This window comes from Monosiga brevicollis, genomic scaffold (genome assembly GCF_000002865.3).
Source record: "Monosiga brevicollis MX1 MONBRscaffold_3 genomic scaffold, whole genome shotgun sequence".
NCBI classification, from domain to species: Eukaryota; class Choanoflagellata; order Craspedida; family Salpingoecidae; genus Monosiga; species Monosiga brevicollis.
The window spans coordinates 331,497-355,128 of NW_001865040.1; the positions used below are offsets into that span (position 1 = coordinate 331,497).

A 23,632-nucleotide genomic window follows, 5' to 3' on the forward strand; every position below is an offset into this window, starting at 1 on the left:
ATGCCAACCAACGGTACACAGGGTTGTCGGTTACTGTGACCCGTGGTGCCATCCATTTCCGAGCCCATTTCCGGCCATGTATACTGCAATTGTTATGCCATAGCGCCGAATCACTGAGATGTGCGCGCGTGTGCGGTACTGCCCTCTCCACAAGACTCCAGGCCCGGGACTGCCTGGAGTTGAGGGCAGTGCTTCCATCACCCCTCGCCGTTTCACTTTATGAGCATCCCCCATAGCCAAAGAAAAACATTTTACGCTTTTCACTCTCTTCTCTCTCTGTTGCTCTCTCTTCTCTCTTCTTCTCTCTCGACCAAACCAATCTTCTCTCTTCTCTCTTCTCTCTTCTCTCTTCTCTCTTCTCTCTTCTCTCTTCTCTCTCTCTCTCTTCTCTCTTCTCTCTCTCTCTCTTCTCTCTTCTCTCTCTGTGTTCTGGTTCGTGTCTGCACTCGTGCGAGTCATGGGCAACGCCCTAGCCCTGTGCTGGGGCGTCGTGCGCATTGCTTGTTATCAGGTATGCAAGATCTGCCTGCCGGCTGAGCCGCCACCTCGCCCCATCTACGATGTTCTGTGCTTGGGCATGGCTGGCACTGGCAAGTCAGCCCTTCTCGCGGCCCTCAATCATGAGCCGTACACCGACCTGGAACCGACCAAGGGTACGAAACCAAACCCCTGCGCCCTTGAGCACGATGGCGACCAGCCCCGGGATCCTCCGCCCTCCCTGTAGGCCGCTCCTCGAACCTCATCAAAGCACTTTTGATCTGTCCGATGCCCAGGCTTTGCCATCAAGCCCGTGCTCACCTCCAAGGTGCAATTCAACGTGAAAGAGATTGGTGGTACGGACCGCCTCCTTCGCCCGCATGCCAAAAATGCAATGCCTTCCGCGACCTCATCGCTCCTTGATGCTTCGCCGTAGGTGCCGACAAGATGCGAGCCTATTGGGCACGATTTTATGCGGACATGCAAGGCTTGGTCGGTCTCAGCTCCCGGGTGTGCTCTTTACGAAGCTGCACCCGCTCATCTTTCTCTGCCCCCGCTCGGCTGTCACAGATTTTTCTCTGGGACGACCAACATCAGCCCGATGAAGCTTTGACCGAATTTGCCCGCGCCGCGGAAGCCTTACAACGACCGCAACTATTGTTAATTGCTCGCTCCGGTCCAGAGTGGACCCCTGACGCTGTGCGCGCCAAGCTCCCGCCGCCTCGTCGCGACGACCCGCGCCTGGTGGTATGTCGAGTTGACTGCGCCGACTTGGAGAGCCTCCAAGCTGCCTTTGAAAGATTTGCCGCCTTTTATGCCTAAGCAAACCGTCGATAATCGAAACACTCTTATTAAAAGCTTTGAAATACACGGGCAACCGCTACCCGTTCCCCCTCCCGGGACAAGCAGAGTTTTAGGATGACACGACACACACAGCTCGTAAGCACTGTTTTGTAAAGTTGATTGTAGAAAACAGCATTGTCCCAGACGGAAGGCTACGCGCAAGGGTCGTGGGGCAAAACACACACACAAAAGAAAGGAGAAGAAAAGATACGAGAAGACAGGAGCGACACCAGACGACCATGCAGGAAAGTGCAAGGAAGGACAGGGAGGCACAAAGAAGCCAGCGCAGCGGTCTCTCAGATGCGACCCAGCTGTAACGGCCAGAAAGGCACGACCGTTGGTGAAGGAGGCTGAACAAATTTACTTGGTGTTCTTGCGTGTGCGCTTGTCCCAGCTAAAGTTGTTGCCATAGTTCTACACCAAACAAGTTTGAAGTGAGCACTTGACGACCCTGATTTCAAGACCGAGAACTCTTGAAAGGATGCCTTCGAATGAGTGCTGAAGAGCAGGACACTGACCTTGCGGAATTTCTTCTTGACATAAGGCTCGTGCACATAAAAGGTCCAGCCTGCGCGACCGAGAGACAAGAAAGGAGTTTGAGACCAGGCATACGAAGCGCGACGTACTGCGCAAAGAGCCCTAGCACATTCCTGACCACAAACAGCCGAGACACTTACCCTTCTGCTCGCAGAAGCGGATGGCCTCCTCCTTGGTATCAAACTTGACATCAACGTTGGACATGGGATCAGCCCTGGGTTTGAGGAAGAAACGGCCGGTTCAAGCGCGTGTGAGTGCTGAGTCACCCTAAAAAATGCAGTAGAGCAATGAGTCATTGTATGGCACTTACGTCGAGGCCCAACCCATCAGAGGGTTGACCCAGCGCTCCTGCGTGTCCCAGCTGATGACCCAAGTGTCGAGCTTGTAGTCACCCGACTGCATCACGTTGCGCGCGGGGCGAGTGATGCGGACCAGACGATCACGCAGCAAGGTCGGAGGCGTGGTATCCAAAGGCGCCGTCGACTGTGCCTGGAACAACAGAAGCGCGAGAAGAATGATGAGCCTCTGAACAGGGCTGGCCAAGGCAGGTATCGCTGCCGCCCGACTGACAACTCGGGCCACCAGGTCGGCTCAGGGCGGAGCGTGTGCCGGCCACACGCTTACCATGGGCTGAGGAACGCGGTACGGGATTTGAGGCATTAAATCCGTGCTGGTGGCGGGAGCATCCGAAGAGGAAGCCAGACGGAAGGCCGAGGGCAGCACGGTCACCGCGCGCGAGGCGCGAGCGACGGTGCTGGAGACGGTCAGGGAACGACGAAGCAGCGCAGTCATCGCCATCTTGAACAGTGCCTAGAAATACCACACGGTCTTTCAACGTGTTATAATACCGTTCCCGCCCAAGTTTAAATTTGTGTGCGTGTGTGCGTGTGTGTGTGTGTGTGGTGTGTGTGTGTGTGTGTGTGTGACCTGCTTTTCTTCTGCCTACAGCGGCGGAGCATGGTCTTGCACATCTTGATCAACAACAGTCAATGAACTGATGAAAGTATTAGCAAACACACAGCGCTCAGCCCTGGGAGGAGGGTCAACTCTCTGCACAACTGACAGGAAGAATAAAAGAAACATGAACGAGAAGAATCAAGCTAGACAGGAAAACGGGGCGACCAAAGACTCGGGCCAGGGAGGCAGACACGCTTACAACAACAAAACAGAATTTACATGTTAAAAACAAAAAACAGCACTCAGCACATGCATTTGACTTGCACACGACAGCAACTCTACACTCAACACCTGTCTGGCATCACCGTCTATAGGCGTGTGGCCAACGGGGAGGCTGTGTTACCCTCGGAAGCAGCGAGGTGATGCGATTTATGATTGAGCGGGCTTGAAGGCAAGTTGAGTGTGGGCCTGAGCACACGACGCCTTGCCGCAGGACCAGCACCGTGGACCGGGGCGGGCGTCATGGACATGAGCTCCAACAATGCTTGCGCTGGTGGCTGGGATTGTCAAAGAGAGAAGTCATTGCAGTTCACAAGGTGAGAAGTGAAGGCTGGACACGTTCAAGAAGACACAGGGTGATTGGCCTTTTCAAAACTCACCGAAAAAATGAGCTCCGATGGATCGTACGTATCCTACAGCCACACCACAAGGTACAAGGGATATGGTGAGAACCATGGCGGCTAGGTCGACGAGGCGTGTCGGTGCAACGCAACAAGCTAGCCAACTGATGTCACACATACCTCGCCATCGTCTGTTGCTCGCGCGGGAGTGGGCAGTTGAGACCGGCGCAATGGGGTCAAGGCCTACAGCAACGAGAAGCCGTGAGCCAGGACGTCCTGTCACAGTCATCTTTATGTCTCAGATTGTCTCTTGTATTGATAAGGGCCGTACCGTAAAGGCCCCAAAACTGGACCGGAAGTCAGGCGATGCCGCATCAAGCCAGTGATCGTGCGTCCTAAAGAGAGCAAGGCATGAGGGAGGGGCACATGTTAGTATCAGTTTGAGCATACTACCCGGGCTAAGCAGCTGGCGACAAATTGGGGGTCATCCGGCACGGTACGAACGGTGATGTGAGAACGGATGGCATGAGACCCGAGATGATCCTACGCGTTCGCAGGCACATGAGTGCATCAGGTGGCGTGAGAATGGTTTGCAAAAGATTGTAGAAACATATGCCGGGGTGCCATCTATTGAGTCACTCTTGACAAGCACATGAAGCAACCAGAAGAGCCAAGCAAAGTCATACCTTTGACGCGAACCCCGGAAAGAGGGCGACAGCACTCCGGAACGATGAAAAGAGGGCGACAACGGGGATTCCAAATGGATGGGTGAGGCCAGATCTGGGCGCGGTGAAGCAAAAGCGCTGGTAGAGAGACGCGGTGGCGACAGCAGGGTCCACGGCGAGTTGCCCTGGGAAGAGCCCTTCACGACACAAGAGCACACATGAGGAGATGGAGTGCGTTTGTTTTCCCGGGCTAATATCAACGAACAAGAACCACAACGTCTGCAAGGCTTACCTCGATGCGCGTAGGGATTGGCTTTTGAAGCGAATCGGGTGCAGACCCGGCCACGCTAGGCTGACGCGATTGCTCTCGTGAATACTCCTCGGCAATAGTCGAGAGGTCTGGCTCTTCGGTGGCAAATTGCTTGCGGCGTGGCGTCAGTGCCGAAAGAAGGCGACGCATCATGCTAGGCGAGGTACGACCTGCAACATTGGAAGCCGAGCTCTGCGACCCATTGGACTTGCTTGTCGGTGTCTCAGCTTGCTGGCGACGCTGTTCGACCCAGTAGTTGGGTACCAACTCCTCGGGCTGCGCACCGTTCTCCAGGGCCAAACTGACAAAGGAGACGTGCGCTTGCAGCTCCACGTCGTCCACCGCCCAAAAATGTGTCATCAAACGCGAGCGCGCCAGCTACAGCAAGCAAAAGATATGATACAAACATAGTGGTCAGGCAATGCTCGGCTCGTGGGTTGATGTCTCGCCAGCTGCAATGTGTCAATCAGCATAATACGGCCACAGAGCGAGGGCAGAAGAAAACGCTCAAAATTTCCTCCGCAAAGATGAAAGCGAGACTTGACAAAAGCACGCACGTGTTGCGGGGGCAGATGATGCAGAAGTGGCAAAAGTTCTGCCAGCGTCTCAAGCTTGAGAAAGTCTTCAGCGCACACACTCATGATGGACAGTGCCACGCGATGAAACGTTCGAACGCCTACACGCCAACGAACATTGTGTGAGTCAAAAAAAAACGTGACCCTTGTTGTTCATAAAAACTAGTCGTGAAAAATCACCTTTGAGCAAAAAGGCATCCCAAATGCACAAGACTGTGTCCCATAGAGGTAGGGAGGTGAACCCACACATGAACCTAATTCATCACGTTCCAAAGAGCGGGGGGTCATTTTCAGGCTGCTTTGCTTCTTTGAGCCACCGAAAGCGACACGATCTTGCAAGACTGCTTTCTTTCTGTACTCTGAAGCATGCAACGAACATGATACGTACCATTGCGTCACATACATCAACGGGTGAACACCCAGCTCATTGATGTGTGATGCTAAATCCGGCATGCGCCGGGCCATCAAACCCGCGAACACGTTGGCATCCTAGCAGTCAAATCATTGCAAAAAGTTTGTCCACAGCATGTCAGTGATTCTTTTTTTTTTTTTTTTTTTTTTTTTCAAAAAAGCAAAGAAGTATCTGCATGCCCCGATGACATTTGCCGTTCATTGAAGCGCACCTTTTGTACACGGCTGAGATCTTCGGTAAAGTAATTGGCAAAATACTTGTCCGACTCCAGTAGGCAATAAAAGCACCAAAAGGCATCTTCTTCCGGCATGTGCATCAACAAGACAGCTGCCAAGTAGGCCATGCCTTGACAATAGCCCACCTGGTCACATCAACACATTGAGAGCAAGAAATTGGTGCTTTGACAAAGGCTTAAAATACATACGGGTCATTGCTGCTTGCTTGGGGCACAGATCAAAAGCCAGGCTTACCACGGGATTGACTTTGGCATATACTGATAATAGACGGAATAGCTCTTGCTGCCCCTTGCCGTCCTTGTCAATGAACATGACGTGCGTGTAGAAAGTACGGTCCAGGTCCAGCTAGCAAGGTTTGGACGGAAAAAATAAAGTCAAACCTTACGTTGTCGCACCTCATTGCGCACCGTTGATAGCTGCAGACCAAGCGCTCACGACAAACCTTGATCTGACGCACGGCCGCCACGGCTGGAAGCTCATCTATCAGCAAATCAATCAAGGAAGACGATGAGCATGCGTATCGAGAGCAGCAGGACGAGCTCATGGTCCCACGCATTTGTGGGATTGGCATACCATCTTCGGAGATGGAGGCACGTGGGAGGTTTTCATCTTCTGCGTTGTCGTCACCAGCAGCGTAGCGCCGAGCACGTTCAACGTTCTCTTGGTCAATCACGGCCTGCGCAGCTTCGCGTCGCTATGCATCACAAGCATCCGGCACAACAAGGGTTGGCATTCAACACCAGCGGTCGAGCTGCAAGGGTTTGAGCGGGCAATCGCTGTGGCTGCAGGGACAAACCTGGCACAAGGCTTGGATGGTTTCCACTTCACGAGCATAATTGAGCTTGACGGCTTTGCGGGCCATTTCTGCTCCTACCAGCTTTTGCCAGACCTTGCCGCGCACGTCATTGGGGATGCCTTCGCGAACAAGCTTGGCCACCTGAAACAAGCAGCCGAGGTAGAACCGGTGTGAGAGCTTGCTCGATGTAGGTCCCACGCTGCTCGAGCTGATGTGACATATGAATGCCAGGCTGTTTTTTTGTTTTTTCTGTTTTTTGCTCTGTTTTTCGGATCAAACGCAACATCACCTTGGCTGGTTGCTCCATCATGAGGGCGTCCCAAGTTTGGAGCATGACGCGCCAGACGTCCAGTTTGGCCTGTTCGTCATCCGTCAGCCTAACGGAAAGAGAGCGATTTTCGCAGCGCCGCGTTGAGTTTGGCGAGGTGAGTGCTCTGATTCAGAACGCGCCTTGGATCGCTTCGCTTCGAGCCAAGGCGGAGGAGCACGGGCTGTGGGCTATGCAAGCGGCAGACACTCTCAAGCTGCTGCAGCAACGTACGCATAGCGATGGCAGCGAAAATCAAGCTCCTCGGTCTGGTCATCCTCGCCCGTGAGGAAGCCAAACTCATCAAAGCGCATGGCCTCACGCTCCAACTCCTGCATCATGATGCCTGTCCCTTCGTTGCGTGTGTAAACGCAACCGTCCGCCAGACAGACAGAGAGCGGGCTCAGGGTTGGGAACGAAAAAGTCGATGTGTGTGTGTGTGTGTGTGGCTGCTTTTGAAACCTCCCTGATTTTAAATTTTCGCGGGAAATCTCAGCGTTTTTTAATTGTCAGATGAACCGGAACACCAGAACATCAACAACGAACGACTGGACTCAAAAAAGTGTCTTTCGCGTATAGTGAGGGTGTGGTCACCAACGAGGATGGTGGGGGAGCTGGCGCGATGGACGTTGGTCTTGGGGGTTTGCCTGCGTCTGGGAGTGGGTGTTGTGGTGGGACCCGTCTATTCGAACGACTATGCAGGATTGGATTACAATGTGACAGACTGGCATTCGGATCCAGCTCAAGGGGCCAATCATTATGAGAGTGCAGCGTTAGCCTGCGCGCGCTATTGCGAGGCGGATGCCGAGTGCTGCGCCTGGACGTATTGTCCCCCAGCCCCCAACGATCCGGAACGGTGCTGCCTCAAATATGCCGTGCCAAGCTTGCAAGTTGGAGCTCCGCACTGGACCGGCTTGCCCAGTCGGGCCTACAACAACGCTTCAGGCCACCCAGTCGTGACAGCCATGTGCCAACATCGTGATCCTCCGTATCCTGGCCCTGCCCAATGGCAACCGCGGCTTCACAACATGCCTGCCTGTCTCAACGTGGAGTCCTGGCACGACATTGCCGCCGCCATTACCGTAGAGGGCATACATCATGTTTTTCAAGGTGCAGCCCCCGATCTTATCTTGGACGTCTTTTTGTTTGTTGTCCCTTCGTACATGACCCGCTGGTGCTCACGCTGATGGTGAAACGTGCTCGGCAGGTTGTCCGGGAGATGGTGGGTGGCATCACGCCAGTTCGACGGATTTAGTTCATTGGACCAATCATGGAATCAGCGTGACCCAGCGGAATGAATCGTACGCTGGCTTCACCTCCGATGACAGCCCTTGCTCGGGGTTTGCCGTGGCCGATGATGACGGCAGCCTCTACGTCGGCTTTCGCCAGTGCAGCAGTACCACAGGTGTGCAAGGCGGTCATCCTTGGGACGTACCGCTCGAGCTGCGCCGCGCCACCAACAGCAGCCTCTTGTCCTTTGGTGCCAACCTGTATCTGTACAATGTGAGTTTTTACCGTGCGCTCCCCTACGACCCCGTACGTCCGTGGAAGGACACCGATGGCATGTGGTACAGTACAATTGCCACGGATGGCTGCAATGGCACCTCACGTGCGCTGCCCTGTGCGGCGGGAGGCCAACTCGATCTCTGGCGCTCCCCGACGCTGCTGGGCCACGCGCAGCCGGGTGCCAATGCGGGCTGGCAACATGTGGGAGCCATGTTTACCAGCAACCGGACGGTCCTCTCCGCGCTGCACCCAGATCTCATTGAGCCGCAAGAGCTCGTGACGGTTGACTACATCGGCGGTTTGCCTGGGGATCCTGCGCAGGGCGGGACGCGTCTGCTGCTGAATAACGTGAACGGCAACGCAGGCGTTGGCACCACCATGTTTTTTCGGGGGCACCAACCGACTCCAGGTGGGCGCTTTGTCAGTCTACACAACGACACGGACTTTGCCGCTGCTGGTGACGTTGGCATGCTCGATTGGGGTGCCTTTTGCCTGAATGTGAGTGGCACCGACAAGCCTGGCCTGGTGGGCCTGGCGCTGCTGCGTGGCGACTGCTCGCGCGGCTTTTCCATGGCGCGTACGCTAGGTGCTGGCGCTAGCAACCAGGTCCTTTTGCCTGGGCGACGAGTCTTGGTGGGTTGGGTTGGCTTGACGCCTGCAGCCCAATCGCTGCCGCGCGATCTCACACTCGGACCTGGGTTCGAAGTTCTACAGCAGTTTGTACCGGAGCTTGAAGCCTTGCGTACACCCGCCATCGTCTCCCCGGTGCAGTTGGAGGTGGTAGCGACCTTGACCGTCCCCGCCATGTCGCAGCACGGGTCCTGGCGCAGCAACACAACAGCAGGTGTCCAGTTGCTAGATGATGGCAACGGCGGATTTGGTGTCACCGTGGGTTTTGACTTTGGACGCGAGTTGGTCTTTGTGGATGCTACACGGGCAGGCAACAGCGACGTGCGAGCGGGGCCCTTGCTGACGCCTGTAACTGGAGACCCATCAACGTGCCGTCTGCATTTAATCTTGGACCACAATCTACTGACCGTCATTTTCAACAATCAGACTGCGCTCACGGTCATCCTCGAGCCCGATGACAAGTTTCTGGCCGGCGGGCTGGGCGCTTGGAGTGACGACCCCGCCCTGCTACCCGTTGTGACCTCTTGGTACCTGGATTTGGCATCGTAAAGCAGCCTGAGCTTTCTACCTTAAACGCACTCAGCGTTCGGCCTGTGCACTTGGCTCCGATATGCGCCCACCTCATTCTGCCGAATTTATTATTTCTTATCAAACAGTAAGCACCACATGGCAATCATTGCGTATGTAAGATGATGACCTGCCATTCCCCACCCTAACTTATCAATCCTTAGCTTGAACTCATTTATACATCAGATCCATTTATACACGCACAAAGGAGTCGTGAGTGCCTGCGTCGAGGAGGCGGTCAGCCTGAGCACCCGCCACCGATTGAGAAAAGGTAAAAAAATCCCCAAAAAAATGGAGAAAAACCCGCTCAAATTCATGTGTCAACGTCTGACATTTTCGACTCGCTGCGCTTTACCTTGCATGAGGTAATTGTCACCAACAGAAGAGAAGATGCAGCAAAAGTATATCGAACAATATCAAATAAAGTAAAAGTGATACGAGTTAATGCAGTGAATGTGGGGGAAGATGGACGCGCGTCACAAGTCAGTTGACACGCGACTGCACCACCTCTCTGTCACTGGCCACTTGACGTTTGTGGAGCCCGATAGCACGCGCAAACGGCAGCGGTAACGTTGACCCCCTGACCGAACTGCGGTAAATCAAATGCCGCGTGGGACGGGGAATCGGTCTGAAGGGGGGCAAGATGGGGATATGCAAGTTGCGGTATCGAGCACTTGCACTGGGCTTTCGGGCCTCACGATTGTATTGCACTTGCTCCTTTGCTTGGTGTCAGCAGACCGTGGGCCATGGACGCCGACGTGCCTGAACAACTCTACTATGTTGTCTCTTCCTTCAAGCCTTCGGCGGTGACCACGGCCGTTCGCGCCAATTTCACAGCCCCCGATGAGCTCAACCTCTTGATCCTCAAGCACTCGCACCTTGAGGTTTACAAGGTTGGTTATGGCAATGTATCCCATCCCTTCCATCCAGCTCGTCGGTTGCTCACTCTACCTTTTTCCTGTCTCTCGTTGGTCAGGTGGTCGAAGAAGGTCTAGAGCCCGTGATGGACAAGGACCTCTACGGCTCGGTTCTGGCCATGAACGTCATCCGCCTCCCAGTGCGTCCTCATGGCCGCAGTTTGCAAAGAAATTTCTCATGACGCCTGGCGCTGCTTGGTGGCGCTCGTCTGCTCATCTCAGTGCTTGTGCTTCTCCATGCAATGGCAGGGCTGGGAGCGTGATGCCGTCTTCTTGTTGACCTCAACCTTTCGCTTCTTCATTCTGGCCTCGGACGAAGACAACGGTGTTGTGACCGTCATCAAGGGCAATGCCTTGGTGGGTGCCAGGATGTCTTGTTTGGCACGCACCCCCAGGTGCAGACCAATTCGCCATTTCTCATCCTCACTCATTTCACCCCGCAGTCCAGCTGCCAGCGTCCCGCCGACTGCGGCGTTCACGTTGCCGTGCATCCCAAGGGCAACTGCATCTTTGTTTCCGTTTACCCTGGGAACGCCTTGGTGTGTAGTGGCTCTAGCCATTCTAGTGATCAGGATAGACTTGTCCATGTCCTTACACTCTGCGCCGTCCCTGTGTACAGATTATCCCTTTTGACGCGAGCGGCGAGCCGATGGAAGCCTACTCTGTCTTGTACGAATCATCCACCTTTGAATGTTCTCATGCCCTTCAGGCCGAGCTCACCTGACACGTCATGCATGCTTGACTCAGCGTTCCCGTGAGCTCGCTTCTGGATGCGACCTTTGTCAATGGTGCACACGACTTTACGCTGGCGCTTCTTTCGGATGATGACACCAACTTTACGTCACTTAAAATGTTTCATCTTGATGTGCGTCGAGCTACTTCCTGTTCTTGCTCGAAGTGGCTGACTACGAACGCGCGCTCATTTCGTGTGCGATTGTGAGCAGGTCGAGGAGCGCACTCTGGTCGAGGAGCAACTGGCCGACAGCACCATCAACACGTACTCTTCCAGGCTTCTTCCTCGTTAGACTTTCCTCTCGTGGACTCAGAAGGCATTTCAGTATTTTGTTGTGGTCGGGCCTTGCCCTGCACACAAAGCTGACCTGCGTTTCGTGCCTTGGCGATAGTGTGGAATCTGGACAGCGGTGTCTTGGTACTGGGCGAGGAGCTCTGTCACGTGGTCACCCCCTCGGGCATCATTTCCAGCAACTTGTCAGAGAGTCTTCCTGTAGCTGCTGGAATCATTGACACAGACGGCTCGCGCATTCTAATCGGTGCGGGTTGACCATGTCATTCTACCTGAATTCTTTTTCTCGCTTCTTGAGACAGTGCTTCTAATCCTGTCACCGATGCCAAAGACTCACACGGCCTGCTGTGCACGCAGGTGATGAGCTTGGTGATTTACATCTTCTCGTGCTTGAGGGCATTGCAGAACGCCGGGTCAGTTACAAACCAAGCCCACAGACAAGGCGCCATTCTTTGGTGACATGACAACCGCATTGTTGTGCCTGCACGTCCAACTCTCACTCATGGCGTCATGGGGGTCCAGGTTACCAGCATTGTCCGCCAGCACCTAGGTCGCATCTCAACCCCATCTGCCATCGTCTATCTTGACAACGGGGTTGTTTATATTGGAAGCGATCAAGCTGACTGCCAGGTAGGCCTTGCCACGACCGCACACCTCTGCTTCGAGTTTATGTGAGACGGGCCTACATTGGCGTGGCGGCCTCATTTTTGCGTTACTTCCTCCACGAATTGCTCCGCGTCCACCGAACTTCTGCAGCTGATTCAGCTGCTGTCTCACGTGCAAGCGGAGGCTGACAACAAGGTGAAAGTTCTTCAAGAGTACCCCAACATTGGTCCCATCGTCGATTTTGAAATGGTGGACCTCGACGGCCATGGACAACAGCAGGTACACAAATATTTTTTTTCTTGTTTTTTTTTTTTTTCTATCGCGTGTACCCTCGGTGTTTGGATCTGGCCCGTCACTATAGCTCACGCTCAAATTACGCACTGCTTCAGGTTGTGAGCTGCTGCGGCAGTAACCAAGACGGCTGCCTGCGCATCTTGCGCAAGGGCGTAGGGATCGATGTACTGGCCTCCCTTGATCTCGAGGGCCTTCAGGTATCTTTTTTTCCCTCTGATTCTTGAGCTCATGGCACCCACATCCAATGAGGCACCATCTGTGAATCCAGTCTGTATATTCTTCAACAACGTACTCAGTGGCTGACGGCCATGGTTGCGTAGGACTTGTGGTGCTTGCGCTCAGCCTCAAATCTTGGTGAGGATCAGCATGATGTCTTGGCGCTCAAGTTTCTTGAGCAAACAGCCTTCCTCTCTTTGGCTGGCGACGAGGTCTGTCTGCTCTATTCCACTCCTACATCCCACTCCTACACCGAGGTTTGCTTTGTTTGAGCTTAACACTTACGTCGTACCCAACTGCGCGCCTTCCATGTCCATGAACGGCCGAATGTTTAGTTGGATGGCGTGGACGTCGCTGGTGCCAACACCGAGCTACCGGCGCTACACTGCGGCAATGTTCGGGATGGAATGGTACGCCATGCTTTTGACGTACCTCGAAGGAAGACAAGTCATGGAGGTGAAAAAAGCAAAGCAAGTCTTCAGGTTCATGTCTCTTTTCTGTCGCATCTGCTCTGAACAGTGGCTGGTCGTGACAAGTCAAGATGCGCGCCTGCTGGATGCCGTGGACCGAACAGAAGTGACCCGGTGGAGCCCTCCTAATGGCAAGGTGCTGTTTGAAAGAATCAGACTGGTTGTCTAATGCAGGCCTTCAGTTAGCATTGATTCGCTCGTTGCTGCTGCTGCTCAATGGCGTGGGTGAACGGGCGCTGGCATGCGCTGTGTAGGGTATTGATGTCTGTGCATCAACGGGAGATTTGCTGGCCGTCGCGAGTGGATCAGATCTTTACGCACTCTCGCTCAGTCGGACTGAAGGCCTCCACGACATGAAGAACGCAACGCTAGACCATGAAATTGCCTGCCTGTCCATCCGTGCATCAGGCCCAGATCAGGGTGCAGGCACCATTCTGGCTGGCCTGTGGACAGACTTTTCGTTGCGGGCGTTTTCGACCAGAACTTTGGAAGAGCAAGCCAAGGTGGAGGTGCCCACGCAGGTGGTCTCGTCCAGTGTGGCCTCCGTGACCATGGAGGGCACCTGCTACTTCTTCATCGGTCATGGTGACGGCAAGCTAGCCTACGGCGTTTTTGATCCACTGAGCAGCACCTTCGGGGCCCCGCACGTGGTGCAAGTGGGTTCCTTGCCCGTTAAACTCCGTGCGTGTAAACGCGGCAAGGACGAGTTTGTCTTTGTGGCAACAGACCGTCCCATGGTCGTGTCAAGCCGGCGCGGAAAGTTGTTGTTTTGCAATGTCAGCGCGGGCGCATGCAGGACAGCGGATGTACTGAATGCGGAGGCATACGTGGATTGCCTAGCCTACGTGGAGCAGGACCGTTTGGTGTTTGGCAAAATGGAGAACATGCAGAACCTGCAGATTCGCAAGATTCCGCTGGATGAAACACCTCTGGGCGTTACATACCACAAATCAAGTGGTGCTTTTTGCGTTGCCACGGATGCAGCTCGTGCGTGCCCGACACCACAGGAGCCCATCTGCTACCTGCGGCTGATCGACGCACAATCGTTCGAGGTGCGCGACTCCTTCAAGCTGGAGCAGGCCGAGTCACTGTTTGGACACAGCTTGCATACCATGCAATTGCGCAATGACAGTACCGAATACATTGTGGTGGGCACAGCGATGCACGATCCGAACCGGCCGCTGCCGAAGCAGGGGCGAATTTTGGTGTTGCGTGTCAACGACGATGGCAAGCTGGAACTCGTGGTGAGCCATGCAATTCACGATGGTGGCATTTTCTCGCTCCAAGCCTTTCGTGACGGCGTGGTGGCCGGCATCAACGGACGCCTCGAGTACTTTTCATTGGAGTCAACGCCGCTGGAGCGCAAGGTGGAGGTGGCCTCACAAACTGTGTTTCGCGGCATGCAAACGGTCTCCTGTCTGGGTGTTTGCGGTAACACGGTGCTGGTGGGCGACATTCTGCAGTCGGTCACGGCTGTAAACTACTCTGAGCAGCGCAATCGGTTTGTGGTGGGTCCGGGTGATCCAGAGTCTCGGTATCTGCTGACTTGCTTCTTGCCCGCGGAGGATCGCTTTTTGTTTTGCGACTCGGATCAAAACCTGGTTCTGGGCATGCCACCAGTGGACACGGTTGAGAACGATGCATCCCTCATGCACTTGGCTGGCCGGATTCACATTGGGGACAACATCAACTCGTATGTGATTTGTGCATGCATACATGTCTGGACTCCCTACCTGCTTTGTCCTGACAGCACTTTTTGCTTTGCTGCCCTGTTTGTGACGAGTAGGTTTGCGTTTGGCTCGCTGTCACTATCATATGAGCGCCCGGCCGAGGCGGGCGAGGCGGGCGAGGACGGCGCCAAGCAGCAATCCTCACCGCCCATCGTGGTTGGTCGCGTGCACGTGTTGTAGCGAGCATCGAGAAGCAGGGCTGCGATCATGACGCGCATTTGAGGCTCATCTTGTGTGTGTGTGTGTGCGTGTGTGTGCGGTGTTGCCGATTGAACGTGCATTGTGGGTATAGTTTACAACGGTGCTCGGCGGTGTGGGCATGATCTTGGAGGTGCAGCAGAAACATCTTTGGTTTATGCATGAGATGCAGCGCCGGCTGGCTGACATGGGCAACGCCGTGGGAGGTCTAACCCATGAGGATTATCGCAGCACCAAGAACGGCAAACGCGAGAGTGTCACACGTACGTGCCGGATGGGCCGCGCGAGGGTGTATTGTGTCGAGATGCAGCCAAACTTGGGCAAAATGTTTGGAGGGTTGGGTTGTTTGCTTTCTTCTTGACCGAGAGCTCAGCTATTGATTTTAATCCCTTATTTTGGCAGCGGCGCGGTGCTTTGTGGATGGAAACTTAATCGAGTCCTTCTTGGAGCTGACCCCAGAAGAGATGGAGGAGGTGTGTACACTGCCTGCCTGCTTGTTTAGTGTATGTCTGGGTCGCCAAGACGTGCGAGAGCTAAACGTGCGAGAGCTCATTGGCGTTGTGTCTGATTTGACTTGTGGGTGAGAAGGTTATGAAAGAGTTTCACATTCCAAACAGCAGCAACGACTTTGTGCCCGTCACCGTCTCCGAGGCCGTAGGCATTATTGAAACATACTCGCGCATGCACTAAGGCCGGTGATCCAACACCAACAACAATCGGATGTTTGTTCTTGTCCCTGTCTGCGCGTGCCTTTTCATCGGTTGCCGCACCGAACAAGGCCTGCTGAGACGGCAGTACGCTTGAATGTCTCCTGGACTCTTCTCCATGTGGTCTGAAGCAGCTGCTTGATGTTCTTGCCGAATTGATGTGAATTGTTTTTGTGACTTTGGCACGATTCACACCATCAACCCGACGGGCCATTCACAGTCTTGCTTACTTCTGCTTACTTGTGTGCTTATGCTTACTTCTGTGAGCGTTGTGTTTTCGAATGTCATCATGATGATCGCATGGTGACGTGTGACAATTTAAGGCGGGAATCGCCTTGAAGTGTGACATTTGGGTGTGACAAGTATCCACCACCAAAAAAAAGCGCAACAGCAAAATCGACAGGGAATCATCGTCATGCTTGTGTGTGCGTGCGTGTCAGGGCAGCGGTCCATCTCTCTGTGTGGGAAGGAGCAGCAGCGCGGGCAGCCAGCAGGAGCACAACTCGCAATCAACCAGCAGCTGCAATTAATGGTAAGATGTGCCTTGCGCAGACGAATTCAAGCGCTGCCATGTATTCTCTCACACGTGCCATGCCAACACGAAGTTCGGATGGCCCAGATGGCACAGTGCCTCCACATTTGACATTTTCGTCACATCTGCTGATGTTGTTGGTGTAGTCTTAATCAACGCGTGGATCGACTTAATCGTAGTTTTGTTAACACATGAGGCGATAGTTTATGCAGTCTTATTTATGGTTGTTGCATTGACGAATGCACGGATTCCTCTACTTTATGGGATCGTAGCACTTTGACTGGTTATTGCGGTTTGAATAACCCTAGTTGCCATAGTCAGTGTAGAATCCAACTGGGTTAATATTGTTGCGCATATCAAGTGGGTTGGAGTTTGTATCACTGTGTCAAACGACACAATCGTTCACTAAACACACACACACACACACACACACACACACACACACACACACACACACACACACACACACACACACACACACACACACACACACACACACACACACACACACACACACACACACACACACACACGCGCGCGTGCACCCTCGAGGCATCTCTCTCTCTCTCTCTCTTTCTCTCTCTCTCTCTCTCTCTCTTTTTCTCTCTCTCACACACGCGGTACGAAAGGCGCTGGATGATGATGATGATGATGATGAGGCTCGGGGCGGTCGTCGGTTGCGCAGGGGGACGGGTTGACGTTGAAGGGTGGATGCGTGCGTGACACATGGGGAGGGATCGGGCAAGGCGAGGACGGACGATGTTGCTCTGGGTCGCTCATTGATCGCTGCGTGCCCGTGTGCATGTGTGGCGTTGCAATTTGGTGCCACTAGCACAACCGTTGACCGGGACGATGACCACGCTCAAGTTTCAACTGGATCTGCGCAAGCGCAGCCTGGGCATGACCATTCAAGGCGGCATCGATCATCCCGTGGACGGTTCGTTGAGAGTTTGACTCTAAACAAGACAGCTTCTCCCATGGCTGATCAGAGCAACGCCAAACGCGATGCTTGTCTGCCTCTACTTTAACACTCCTCTTGCCTGCCACCATCCTCAGGATCGACCCATGTCATTGTCAACAAGCTGGCGTTTGGCGGGGCGGCTGCGGCAGCTGGCTTGCAGGTTGGGGACTGGATTCAATCCATCAATGGTTCAAGCACGACCAACGCCACCCTTGCCGAAGCGGCCAGCCATATCAAAAAAGCCATCCCAACCAGCGTACGATCCCTCGCCTCCTGTCCAGCGCAACACATCCCCACCAACCCGGAGCGCGATCGGGTCGGAGTTCCTGCTCACACATGTATTTGCCTGGCCTTTGCCCCATTCCCTGCGCAGTCCCTCACACTCGTTGTATACCGTGCCACTGATCTCAAAGCTGTAACATCGGGCGATGAGCAAGGTAGGCCGAGACACCATGGTGTGTGTGTGTGTGTGTGTGCGACCCTAGGATCGGGTCGCTGGAAGGATCGTTGCTGCTCCGTGGCCACTTAATCATTTGGTTGCCTTGTCGCTTGGCCCAGCCGCGGGGCTGATCAACAGCGATCGCACCATCAACGCGCAACGCGCCTTCAACGAGAACGATCCTTTGCTCTCTCGCCTGGTTCATGACATGACATCCGCCACCGAACAGCATCTCAACGAAGCTGGACAATATGTCAAGGCCGCCGTTTTTGGTGGCCTGGATGGCATTATCACCACCTTTGCCGTGGTGGCTTCCAGCAACGGTGCTCGCCTCTCTGCCAACGTCATTGTGATTATGGTCAGTTTTGGACCCGCAATGCTCAAGTTTGCTTCCCTGTATTCAAGCGTCCCTCTGTTGCCACATACTCTGGGTGCTAAATGTTGTCTCGCCCCGCCTGCTGTTTGCAATCTGCCTCCGGCTGACGCAGGGCGTCGCAAATCTACTTGCTGATGGCTTGGCCATGGGTATGGGCGAGTACTTGTCCAGCCTGTCCGAGCTGCAGTACGCCCGCTCTGAACGTCAGCGCGAGGAATGGGAATTGGAAAACTACGAAGAGGGAGAAATCAGCGAAATGGTCGAGCTTTACATGGTTTGTCTCTCCACTCTTCATTTGCGGTGGTGACCCCAGAGCAGATCTGAGCCTCTTCTTTTGTCATTCTTCCTCATCATCATGAACATTAAGCTGCAGCTCACTGCATTTTGTGGCTAAATCGTTTGACACGGATCCGATTGCTGCAGGAGAAAGGAATCGAGGAAGAGGATGCACGCCAGATTCTTCACATCATGTCCAAGTACAAGGACTTTTTTGTTGATCACATGCTAGTGCAGGTCAGTTTGCCGGTGTCATTGCGACCTACGGCCCGACATCGCTCCACCCCTACCGCACTAGCCTTTGCTGCATGCAGCCTAGAGACAGCAGCCATTGTGAAGTTCTCAGACACTGTGGCACGTTGATTTGTCCAGGAGCTTGGAATCATGCCTCCAGATGAAGACGAGTCACCCTTCAAGAACGGCGTTGTCATGTTTCTGGCCTTTATCTCCTTTGGCCTCGTGCCGCTACTTTGTACGTTGTATCGCGTTGTATCGCGTTGTATCGCGTTGTATCGCGTTGTATTGCCCAATGGTGTTGCGACGCCCGCCGCCACGGCTTGGTGATCTGGTGCAGGCTGCTCACGTTTTCGCATCTGCATACATTGATGCTTGTCTCTAGCCTACTTGATGTTGCAAACGGTCAACTTTGGCAGCATGGACAAGGATACGGCACTGTTTGCCATTGCCTGCGGCTTCACTGGCCTGGCCATGTTTGTTCTGGGTGCCATCAAGAGCAAATTCTCTCAGCAGTCGTGGTTCATGTCGGGACTGACAGTCCTGGTCAATGGCGGTGCTGCAGCAGGTGCCGCCTATCTCGTGGGCTGGCTACTCGAGAAATACGTGGGCCATTCAACCGATTAAGGATCGATTCACATTCCACGCACAGCGTAGAGTCCAATAGCTACCGGCCCCTCCGTCACCGGGGCATCGCCGGTAGCGGCCACCAGCTTCTCCTCAGTGGTGTATATTATAGCGTCTTGTGTTGCATTTGTCTTGACTATGGTTTGAACAGCCAACTATTTCGCGCACAATGGCAGCGAGATCAGCACGGGTCCAGCACGGGTCCAGCAGGGCCTGCAGCCCACTCCCTTTGTCACGACCGTCGACTGTTGTTCGAATTCATCAACAAACTCATCTTTGCTCCACGTTCATTTCGAGTGCAGGCAAATTCAGCAGTGGCTCTTCACGTACCTCGATGGGTCGAATCATGGGCAATATGCTCTCACTCTGCGCAAAGCCTGTTCCCACAACGTGCACTGCTGTCAGATTCAGGGGCGTCCAAATGGGTCGACAGAGTGTGGTATCATTATTCGAGGTAGAGTCAGGGTCGCAGGCCATCAACATGCACGCTTGGACGTGGAGGGCTGAGGGTGTATCGTAGTATGTGAAGAGGGCATCTTGAGCTGCCAACACGAGGCGTGGTCCCCCGGCGCTTTGGTTAGCATCTCTACCCATCGTGATAGTGGCATGGCACGTCACGTTGTTTTTGGTCACGGTCAGCTCATGTGTACTAGCGTGGGCCCAACTTTGACAAGCCATCGGCTCCGCAGCAGAGAAAGTGGAGGCGCACGCAAAAACGTCGTCATTCAGCCAGGCCAGGGGCTTCAAAATGGTGCCTCGCTGAAAGTTTGTGGTTCGTGAGCCTTGTTGCGCACTCAAAAGTACAGGCATGGCAGAGGGAACGCTAGCGACGGTGAGGGTGGTGACGCCATTGGGCTGTGACACATTCAGAGATTGGCCAGCGACATATACTCCACCGCCGCTGACCGACACAGCGTCACCACGATTGGCAACCACCAGCACGGCATCAAAGTGACGTGACCTGACAGATACAAGTGTAGACGCACGGCGCAGGTATGTTATAAAAACAAAAAAAAAAAAAAAACAAAAAAAAAAAAAAAAGTGGCGTAAAACTGGGTTGTCATTGGTTCAAGCGAATCAAAACAGCGAATCAAAGCATTGTAGCGGGACACGGGTAGTTGTGAGCCCCATGTCGATATAATTGTACGCACCAGGCTTGCTGAAACATGAGGGCATCAAATAGGGGTGGGTCGTTTTCCCAAAGGGAGCTCACGGCAAAGTGGCGCACACCACTGGCCAAGAGTGTCGAGACGGGCTCAGCAAACTCCATGTCGTAGCACACGAGCTGTTCAAGACCATCGCAGATGGATTGCCAACAAGAGGTTAAGGTGTTCGGCCCACGAATTTGAAACTTAACGTACAAGAGCATGGTCTATCCAGGGCCTGAAGGGCGCGGCAGGGGGGTACGACTTACAAGACCAAACTGTGTGCCATCAACGGAGAAGGTTGTGGGATGGTTTGTGGCTGGTTGATCTAGCACGGCGGCCGTCCCAAAGAGGTGCTGCTTGTGGTAGATGGCCAGGAGCTGACCAGTGGGATCAATGGCTACATCGGTGTTGAACAGCCACCAGCCATCGGGGCGGCACATCTCCGGGTCCAAGGACGCATGCGTAGCATTGGTACAGGGCACTCGCGCAATCATGTTGACCACCAGGTAGAGGCCGGCTTCTCTGGCCAACGCTTGCAGCGACTGCACAAGGCTTGCTTGGGCGCCATGCTGCAGCGTGGGTTGATTGAGCAAGGCTTCAGCGGCGCTGCTGGCAGTGGGCCCAGACAAATCCTGGGCCAGAGCAAGAAGACGCGTGCGCTGCGTGGAAACGGGCCCCTCCAAGGCGAAGGACCAAAAGATGGCCTCGGGCAGCACAAGCAAACGTGTGGCGTTGCCAGAGGACCGGATGCTGGCTCGGCACGCAGCGAGCGTGCGGTTTACGTTGACCTGATCTGTGAGATTAAGTTGGGCAGGCGACGCCAGCTGCACGGCGCCCACGCGGAGTGTTTGTGGCGATGCGCTTGTTCGCTTCTCCGGCTGGGCGGCAGGTATCAGCACAGCCAGCCATGCCAGAGCACACACCCAGATCGGCGATATTCGGCCTCGGCCTCGTGCTCGTGCTCGTGACAGCTCCAACATGATCTGTGGACGCATGAAAAATCTGACATCCCTGTGTGTGTGTGTGTGTGTGTGTGTGTGTGTGTGTGTAGATTGTGTGCCGGTTCTGCTTTGCCTTTTCAAGTGGTTCCAGTTGCGCAGTGGGAGGAATAAATGGGAAGCATAAATTTTCAAAACAAGAATAACAACGTGTGAACCCTTTGAAAAAAGGGCAAGTGAGTACAGCATGCAGAGGTGCCAGGGCGAGAGGCAGCTGGTCCAAGATCCCAAGATTTCATCAAAACAATTCGAACAAGCGCTTGATGCGCAACCCGTCAACATAAAAAACAAACAAAACGCTGACACAGGCGGCGACACCGGCAAGCAATGCCGTCAAGATTACACTCACACTTACATATCAATGGTAAACTCAAGTCAACAAAACAGATGGGGGCGCCAAAGACCAGGAAGCGCCAAGAAGGCGTTGAATAGTTCCCTTTTTTACTCGTCCGTGTCAACCAGCTTCTCAAGAAGATAGCCAATGAGAAAAGCGGCGCCAGCAGCAATGCTGCCGTTGACCAGAACCATGAGACCCGAATAATACCACGTTTGCGTGGAAAAGCGACTCTTGATGGCGCCAAGCACAAAGAGGGCCATGGCTGTGAGGCCGCAAGCAATGCCAAAGAGAGCATTGTCGTTCTCGCTCTCACTGCCAAAGTCGACCGTGGAGAGGGCAAGGTAGGCTACGACAAATGGCAAAAAAAAACAAGAAAACAAAAAAGCACAGCCAGGATTTCGTGAGGCAGTGCATCACAATTTGACGTGACACTCAAGGGATCGGCCAGCGACTGTGGTGTTGACCCAACTCACATAGCAGAGGGACGAGGCCAAAAACAACAAAAGAGCAGAACATGACCAGGCCATTCTTGGCGGGCGACTCGCTCTCATCCGGAGGCATGATGCCCAGTTCCTGGAATTGGCCAGACGTGCCAGCAGCAATGAGTGGCGTGGCTCCGCACGGGACAGGGGGAATGCGCCTGACACCAAAAAAAAAAAGCTAAAACTGACTTGAACAAGCATGTGATCAACGAAAAAGTCCTTGTATTTGACCATGACATCCAGGATTTGGCGAGCATCTGATTCTGTAACGCCCTTTTCCTGTGACCATGCAAAAAAAAAAAAAAAGCAAGAACAAGCACAACGGGGCAAGGGTCAATGACTTGGGCTCAGCACACCGGCCATGGCCCGTCCTCTATCAGCAGCTGTAGAGGGTGGGTTGAGCAGGACACGGCTGTAGACACGAACCATGTAAAGCTCCACCATTTCTTGCACCTCGCCAGCGAGATAGTTTTCAGTCTCCCATTCCTCGCGCTGGCGCTCGGCCTGCGCAAATTGCAGCTCTGAGACACCAGAGAGATACTCGCCCACGCCCATGGAAAGGCCATCGGCTAGCAAGTTGGCAAAGCCCATGATAATGACGACACCAGCTGAAAGATTGGCACCGGTGACAGAGGCGACGACGGCAAACGTTGTGATGATGCCATCCAGTCCACCAAACACGGCGGCCTTGATGTATTGACCCCCTCCCTTGTGGTTCTCTGGCGCCAGAGCCATCTCGTGGGCGAGGCGCGAGAGCTGAGCGTCGCCTTCGCGAAAGGCACGCTGGGCGTTGGTGGTGCGGTCACCAAGGAGGTATTCGTCAGCTGGTCATTGGGACGGAAGGACCAAGGTGAGAAAGCTTGGGTTTTGGTTTTGGCTTTGGCTGAGCTTTTCGGGGCTCACGGGGTTACAAGAAGGCTGGGGACCCAGTAGGCTGCTTACTGTCGCTGTGCTTGGTGCTGGGAGCCGGAGAAAGGGTTTTGACCGTCTTGAGAGCCGTGTTGCGTGTCACCGTCAAGTGCAAGGACTGGCATGTCCCAAACAAACAAAAAGCAGACGAACCAACGAAGCAACGAAAGAATGGATGCCATCGTGAGGCTGGCATCATGAACAATTCACTTCAGAGAGGCAACTGGCAGACATACGCGCTTGGGGATGAAGCTCTTGATGGTGTCGACAGCTTCCGTGTGGGTGACATCAGTCAGGTCCACGCCGTTCACAGCCCGGATGACATCTCCCTGGCGCAAATTGGCAGCCATGGCCGCACCGTTTGCATGGACATTGCTCACCACAATGTACGGCGTGCCTGTACCAACAACAACAACCGGCAAGCCGACGAGACACCAAACAGACGGAGACGGGCAAGGAGACAGATGCAATGAGTGCGGGTCACATACAGAGAAGGGCAGGGCAGAGCTCAGGGCAGCGATGAGTGGGGTTGCAACAACGTGCGGCGCCGACTGCACAAAACAGATTTAACGCACCATCCTCGTTGGGTTGATCGACACCACCAACAATGCCAAAGCCCAAGCCGGCATTGGAAAGATCGAGGGTCAACTCAAGCGTCTCCATCGTGATGCTTCGCGTTCAAAACCCGAGACGCTGCCATTTGCGTCCACGGCAAGCAAGGGGTGATGTGATGTGAATGAAAGCGTCGTCGAGCACCTTTCATTGCGCGCAGC

The 23,632-nt window shown here is 54.2% G+C and overlaps 5 protein-coding genes across 5 annotated transcripts; 3 read left to right on the forward strand and 2 right to left on the reverse strand.

Moving 5' to 3' along the window:
- Positions 1-457: 457 nt before the first annotated feature.
- MONBRDRAFT_5589 (uncharacterized protein) lies at positions 458-1,299 on the forward strand (the record flags this gene model as incomplete). Its single annotated transcript, XM_001742909.1, has 3 exons — positions 458-653; positions 774-833; positions 914-1,299. The coding sequence occupies 3 exons, from the start codon at positions 458-460 to the stop codon at positions 1,297-1,299; spliced, it is 642 nt and encodes a 213-aa protein (XP_001742961.1).
- Positions 1,300-1,680: 381 nt separating this feature from the next.
- On the reverse strand, positions 1,681-2,346 carry MONBRDRAFT_14804 (uncharacterized protein; the record flags this gene model as incomplete). Its single annotated transcript, XM_001743231.1, has 4 exons — positions 1,681-1,734; positions 1,833-1,888; positions 1,998-2,071; positions 2,168-2,346. Coding segments are annotated over 4 exons (363 nt in total), but the record flags the coding sequence as incomplete, so codon positions are not given.
- A 4,931-nt stretch (positions 2,347-7,277) lies between these two features.
- Positions 7,278-9,360, forward strand: MONBRDRAFT_5591 (uncharacterized protein; the record flags this gene model as incomplete). The annotated part of the gene is made up of 2 exons (XM_001742910.1): positions 7,278-7,785; positions 7,883-9,360. The coding sequence occupies 2 exons, from the start codon at positions 7,278-7,280 to the stop codon at positions 9,358-9,360; spliced, it is 1,986 nt and encodes a 661-aa protein (XP_001742962.1).
- Positions 9,361-9,843: 483 nt separating this feature from the next.
- Positions 9,844-19,257, forward strand: MONBRDRAFT_31124 (uncharacterized protein; the record flags this gene model as incomplete). Its single annotated transcript, XM_001742911.1, has 29 exons — positions 9,844-9,944; positions 10,115-10,271; positions 10,355-10,435; positions 10,545-10,652; positions 10,739-10,834; positions 10,915-10,964; positions 11,043-11,160; positions 11,240-11,315; positions 11,420-11,566; positions 11,677-11,732; positions 11,842-11,949; positions 12,076-12,204; positions 12,315-12,416; positions 12,540-12,692; positions 12,771-12,845; positions 12,955-13,041; positions 13,160-14,791; positions 14,928-15,096; positions 15,236-15,306; positions 15,422-15,487; positions 15,761-15,843; positions 16,625-16,692; positions 16,905-17,009; positions 17,129-17,470; positions 17,592-17,830; positions 17,961-18,122; positions 18,272-18,361; positions 18,497-18,596; positions 18,744-19,257. The coding sequence occupies 29 exons, from the start codon at positions 9,844-9,846 to the stop codon at positions 18,983-18,985; spliced, it is 5,013 nt and encodes a 1,670-aa protein (XP_001742963.1). The 3' UTR covers positions 18,986-19,257.
- A 2,315-nt stretch (positions 19,258-21,572) lies between these two features.
- MONBRDRAFT_14746 (uncharacterized protein) lies at positions 21,573-22,739 on the reverse strand (the record flags this gene model as incomplete). Its single annotated transcript, XM_001743232.1, has 4 exons — positions 21,573-21,814; positions 21,942-22,041; positions 22,140-22,229; positions 22,377-22,739. Coding segments are annotated over 4 exons (795 nt in total), but the record flags the coding sequence as incomplete, so codon positions are not given.
- Positions 22,740-23,632: the final 893 nt, after the last annotated feature.